General features: G+C 39.9%; 1 protein-coding gene across 2 annotated transcripts in view; it reads left to right on the top strand.

The window, feature by feature from the left end:
- Positions 1–589: 589 nt before the first annotated feature.
- The window catches only part of RUNDC3B (RUN domain containing 3B), a 101,933-nt gene continuing 96,522 nt past the window's right edge, over positions 590–6,000 (top strand). The window contains exon 1 of one of the 2 annotated variants that reach the window (XM_072154248.1): positions 590–939. In XM_072154248.1, the coding sequence (XP_072010349.1) occupies positions 680–939 (260 nt within the window). In that variant the 5' untranslated portion in view covers positions 590–679. The remainder of the gene's footprint in view (positions 940–6,000) is intronic. The other variant, XM_072154249.1, reaches the window with a different exon arrangement.

Here is a 6,000-nt window from a genome sequence, read left to right as displayed (position 1 = left end):
GCACAGCAGCTCTAGTGTGTTGCGGAATACTAGTGAATGTTCAGAAGCCAGGTGAAAGTGGCTAATGTGATAATCTAAGCACATTGTCAGCACACAGCATCTCACAGCACAGAGGGATCATGAAGTGTCTGCTTAGAGAGTCCCCACTCACACTCTGGAATCTTACACTGACCATCATATAAAATTGAGTCAAATTGTAAAGGAAGGGGTTAAAAATGATCTTTATTGTGTGCACAACAGTAGATGATTAAAATTAAAAGGGAAAACCCTTTTAACGCCCTTTTTTTTCATGGCCGATGTTTGAAATGTTCATGTGAAGGACCATGACCCAAAAAATGCCAACTTGACAGTAGAAATACTGACCCCCAGAAGTGACCAGAATGTTTTTGCACCGTCCTTCCATTGTTCCTGGTATTTTTGAGTGGAAATCCTTCTCCCAGCACTTAGTGTGTAATCAGTAGGGACCCCTGATGTAATAATGGGGGTCCTAGAGGATAACCTATCTCAGGCAGTGATTGCATGTCCTATCAGTGTACAGGAAGGAGCCCCCTGCCTGCCATTCCCTTCATGCTGCTGCATTCCCGGCCTCCATTGTGTCCTGTGTGATGCGGGGCTCTGGCTGAGGAGGCTGCTCTGCACTTCCGCTCCAGTCACAGGAGGAGGAGAAGGATCCAGCTGTATGACTAAGGAACCAGCACCACACAGGAGCCCAGAGGATGCACCAGCACTGACCCCCTCCCCAGCCCTGTGCTGCACCCCGGCCTGTGACATCAGGAGGAGGAGGAGGAGGGAGCTCAGCTGTCAGGACTCTCATATCCCCATAGAGGAGACAATAGCCCGGCAGCCCAGTGTGGAGATGGCTTCCCTCAGCCTGGCCAGGAAGAAGAATGCCTCCAGGAATGCAGCAGTGGAGAGGAAGAACCTCATCACCGTCTGCAGGTGACCAGGGGAAGGGGGTGTATACATTGTATCATGTGCTAGTGCCACTGACATGTAGCAGAGCCGGGCTGCTAACACTGGGGATACATTGTCACCCTATAGAGAGCCATAGTGAGGGACACTTTATCATATGGTGGCCATGAGTTACACTAAGTGACAAACTTACCTCTGCTGTGCCTGAACCTGTGTAGTTTATGGAGGGGAGTCCTGAATATGAGTCTGAGACTGTGTATAGGATGAAGTTCTGTGCAAAAGGACATAGTCAGCAAGTTGTGTATCTCATTTATCTAACTATCTATCTATATCATATGTATGTATTTATCTATCTATCTCATATCTAGTTCATATATATATCAATCATATCTGTCTTATGTATCATATATCTATATCATATGTAATTACTATGTATCTTATATATCTATCTCATATCTATTTATTTATCTATATCATATCTATCTTATATGTATCATCTATCTATATCATATGTAACTAGTATCTATCTATCTATCTATCTATCTATCTATCTATCTATCTATCTACCTATCTCATATCTATCTATCTATCTATCTATCTATCTAGCTTTTGTCTATCTGTCATTATTCTATCTACTATATACATCTATCTATCTCTATCATACATATCTATTATCTATCTAATATTTCTCTCATATTTATCTATTCACATATCTTCTATCGTTCCATTTATCTCATATCTATATATGCTTCTATCTATCTCATATCTATCTATCTATCTATCTATCTATCTATCTCATATCTATCTATCTATCTATCTCCTATCTATCTATCTCCTATCTATCTATCTATCTATCTATCTATCTATCTATCTATCTCATATCTATCTCATATCTATCTCATATCTATCTATCTCATATCTGTCTATCTATCTCATATCTATCTATCTCCTATCTATCTATCTATCTATCTATCTCCTATCTATCTATCTATCTATCTATCTATCTATCTATCTATCTATCTCATAACTATCTATCTATCTCATAACTATCTATCTATCTATCTCATAACTATTTATCTATCTATCTATCTATCTATCTATCTATCTATCTATCTCATATCTATCTATCTATCTCATATCTATCTATCTATCTATCTATCTATCTATATATCTATCTATTTGTATATATCTATCAGTGTATCTCAAGTTTTTATATATATATATGTATCTTGTAGCTCTCTCATATCTATCCATCTATAATATTTTGATAACTGTATTAATAACTATTGGAACTCGCTCAATTAGAATTTTCCTTAAAAATGTATGTAATTGATTGGACTTGTGTGTTTTGTCTGTCTGTATCTTGTGCCATAGGAAATTGCAATATTATTAACCCTTTTGGTTATAGGAAATTCAGTTGTGTAGCTAGAGACAAATTCATGTGATTCATGTTCTCTTAATATTTTGTTGTATGGTGGTGTAAGGAATTGGATTGTTCCTGTCTCGTTGCTGTTTGGGGACATGTGTCACAAGGCAAAATCATATCGGTGAATCTGTAAGAATGACCGGAAAGGGTGAAGGTCAACGATACAGGGGATGTGGTGGGCACCATGTATCCTTACACAGCCCATAGAGAGGGAATTCACCCCCCACTTTTCTGAGAAGTAAAAAAGTTTCGGTGAGTCAGTGACTCTCCAGGACAAGTCAGTCACTTCTGCTTTTTATTTTTGTCATATGGCAGTCGTGCATGATCAAACATATGATATTAACAGGGATGACAAAGGGGATGATCCCTGAGAATCCTGGCTAGGGGTGTCCCATGTATATCTGCTGCTACTGCTGATAATCTCTATGGGGTTGGCAATGGATTATTTCCATCACCTCATAGATAATGAATGGATCATCTGTGCGCATGCGCAACTATTACCCCATTTAAGTGCTGGACGGGTGATCCTTGATCTTGTGAAAAGTGAGACCCCCCCCAGAGATCAGACACCTATTATGTACCCTATGGACACTCCTTTAGGTAGGTGCTATGAATCAAGCCCTGGGAGGGGGTTTCGAGGAAATTGGGTCCACCATTGGGGCATTTGTGACCATATTTGGATAATGGGATACAACTAAATCAAATTGCAATGAATAAAGATATGTGTCCCCAGGTTTCTGAAGGGGGTATATAACTTCTATATAATTGGATGGGGAGGACCTTCCTTTCCTACATGAAGTTATGTCCCTACTGAATCCCAAGTCCACAGGAGTCAAGTCTTCCCCCATTGGCTTCAATGAGAGGCGACGACCTGCGCGCTACAAACACGTATTCTGCACCAGGGCAGGGGTGACACACTGATATAGCTAGGAGGCCCTAAGGTAGATACAAGGGTCCACTGTCGCCCAAAAGTCACCTTTTACAGTACATAGCATAAAAATGATAAATTATGGGCCGTCTACTGTCTGTGTCCACCACTGGACACGGGTATAGGACAGAATTAGCTTCCGGTGACTCAATGTTACAGTGACATCATCTACTATTTCTACTGACTATGACAGGTAACAATAAAAAAAATTCCACTGTAAAATGCCCTTTGCTAACTGCCCATCGAAAGGGAACCTGTCATCAGATTCTACTATCATTAACTGCTTAAAGGGAACCTGTCAGCAGAAATTGACCTAATAAACCACTACCAGTATGTTGTTACACAGCTGATCATCTTCCAGATCATGTTTCTCTCATGACCCAGTGTGGGGGCATCATCCAGACAATCAACTTTGATTTGGTTGTATAAAGTCAAGGAGGTGGAGATGTTAACACTGAAGTCAAGCTCTCCCTTCCTCAGAAAGCTCCTTCACTGTAATTGATGGTCCTGCATCCAGAGACATCACTAACCAGATGTCTATCATTTCTTCTTTTTTTTTTTTTAAACACATTCTATTTGGTTTTTATTACACAACTGTAATACATTATAACAGATGACAAAGAACATACATTTCTAGGAAACATTTCCATCACTCCATTTGCTACAAGACACAGTATTGTTTTTCAGATATATGAACATCAAACATTTAGGAGATGATGCCCCTGGGGGAGACGACTCTGTTAATCGTGGTCTCTATCATTTCTATGGCTGAGGAGGAGGCGTTCAGAGCACCCCACCTTGACTCCAGTGTTGAAGTCTCCTCCTCCTCCTTGACTTTATACAACCAATTTACCTCTCACTTCAAAGTCGATTTTCTGGATGCTGTCACCACATTGGAATAAAAACGAGTAGGTAGTAGTTTATTTGGTCAATTATTGATGACATCAGCAGCACCGGACGAGGTAAGTACATGTTTTTTATTTTTAAACAATAGCCCGCCCCAGCCTGGCCCTAAGTAAATTTGTATACCTGGATAACCCCTTTAAGGACCAGGCCATTTTCTTCTCTTGTAAGGGCTTGTCTTCTTCCCTCCTAGTGCTGGTATTTCACGTTTTATTGAAAACATTTGAAATGCAATGAAATAGTAGGAAAAAAATGCATTTGCGCCATTTTCTTGTGGACGCTTCTCTTTACGGCTTTCACTCTGCAGTCCACATGACAACGCTGATGTATTCCTTGGATCGCTACAATCACGTGGAAACCAAATTCATAAAGGTTTTATTATGTTTTAATTATTATGACGGCATTGACCTTTTACCTCGGCATACGGACCTGTGTAAGGTGTCATTTTTGCAGGAGGAGCTGATGTTTTCATTGCTAGCATTTTGGAGACTTTACAAAGTTTTCATCACCATTAAATTTTTTAATGTGTTGCAAAAAGTGTCGTTCCGGATTTTTGGAGGCTATTTAACGGTACGGGGTGCACCGCTGGGAATAACCATTATTATATTTTGGTAGATAGTGACTCTTAGGATGCGGTGATACTTACCATGTTTATGGCTTTATTTATTTATCAGTTCTAGGGAAAGGGGGTGATCTAAAATTTTAAGATTTTTTTTTTTTTCAATTTATTTTTTACTTGTTTATAGTTTATTTTTAAAAAATGTTTGGGCCTCCTAGGGTACTTTAACCCTAGGGGCACTGATCACTCCTGTTATATACTTCAATATGCTAAGGATCTATAACAGCGTGCCGCTCGCCGAATGACAGGTTGTGGAGTTTCATACAGACACCAGGTTGAAACAAATTGACGCACCACAATGCAGTGACAGGGAGCGACGAACCGATCTAAGCTGTTATAATGCATTGAACCCCCATCATATATAAAGGAGGCACATCCCAGGAGCCCTCTTCAAACACCCTTAATGGCATTATGATGTACATGTATGTCATAGTGCATTAAAGGACATCTCCCACCAAGATGAGAGACTGTATGCAAATGAGCCTAAGGGGCTCCATGGTTCATTAACACCTATGGAGCCTGGAGCCCCTCAGGCTCATTTGCATATAGCCCTTCATCCTGGTGGTAGATTTTCTTTAAAGGGTTAAACTACCAGCCAGGCTTTGTTTCTTACTTTTGCAGACAAAATAAGCCTGGTTGCTGATGCTCCATCTAAAATATGAACTATTAAAAGATCACATATTGCATAAAATGGAGAATGAAATTCTGAAAAAGTTGTATATATCACAAAACTGTGGCTATAAAAACATACATTGTATATATAAATGTCAAAATATAGTCAAAGTAACAAAGCAAATCCTGTTTTCTCCATTCCACCCCATAGTTTTACAGTTTTCAATACATTATACAGAGATTTCAATTGTGCCATTTAAAGTACAGCTCATCCCACATAAGGCAAGACCTCATAAGGCAATAATGACGGGAAATGCAATTATCTAAAGCTCTTGGGAAGGAAAGGATTGAGAGGAAGGGATAAGTGTATAGTTAAGTGAGTGTGTACCTTAAAGGGCAGGATGAAGGACTGTATGCAAATGAGCCTGAGGGGCTCCAGGCTCCATAGGTGTTAATGGAGGCTGGAGCCCCTCATGCTCATTTGCATACAGGCCTTCAACCGGGTGGCAGATGTCCTTTAATGTCATTGTAAAGAAAATTTTCCCTTTTAAAAGGACATTGTCACCAGATTTTACTCCACTTAACTACTACCCCCATCGG

This window comes from Engystomops pustulosus, chromosome 5, assembly GCF_040894005.1.
Source record: "Engystomops pustulosus chromosome 5, aEngPut4.maternal, whole genome shotgun sequence".
Taxonomy (NCBI): Eukaryota; Metazoa; Chordata; class Amphibia; order Anura; family Leptodactylidae; genus Engystomops; species Engystomops pustulosus.
The sequence above is the reverse complement of the archived record's forward strand: the minus strand, read 5'-3'. Positions and strand labels throughout refer to the sequence as shown.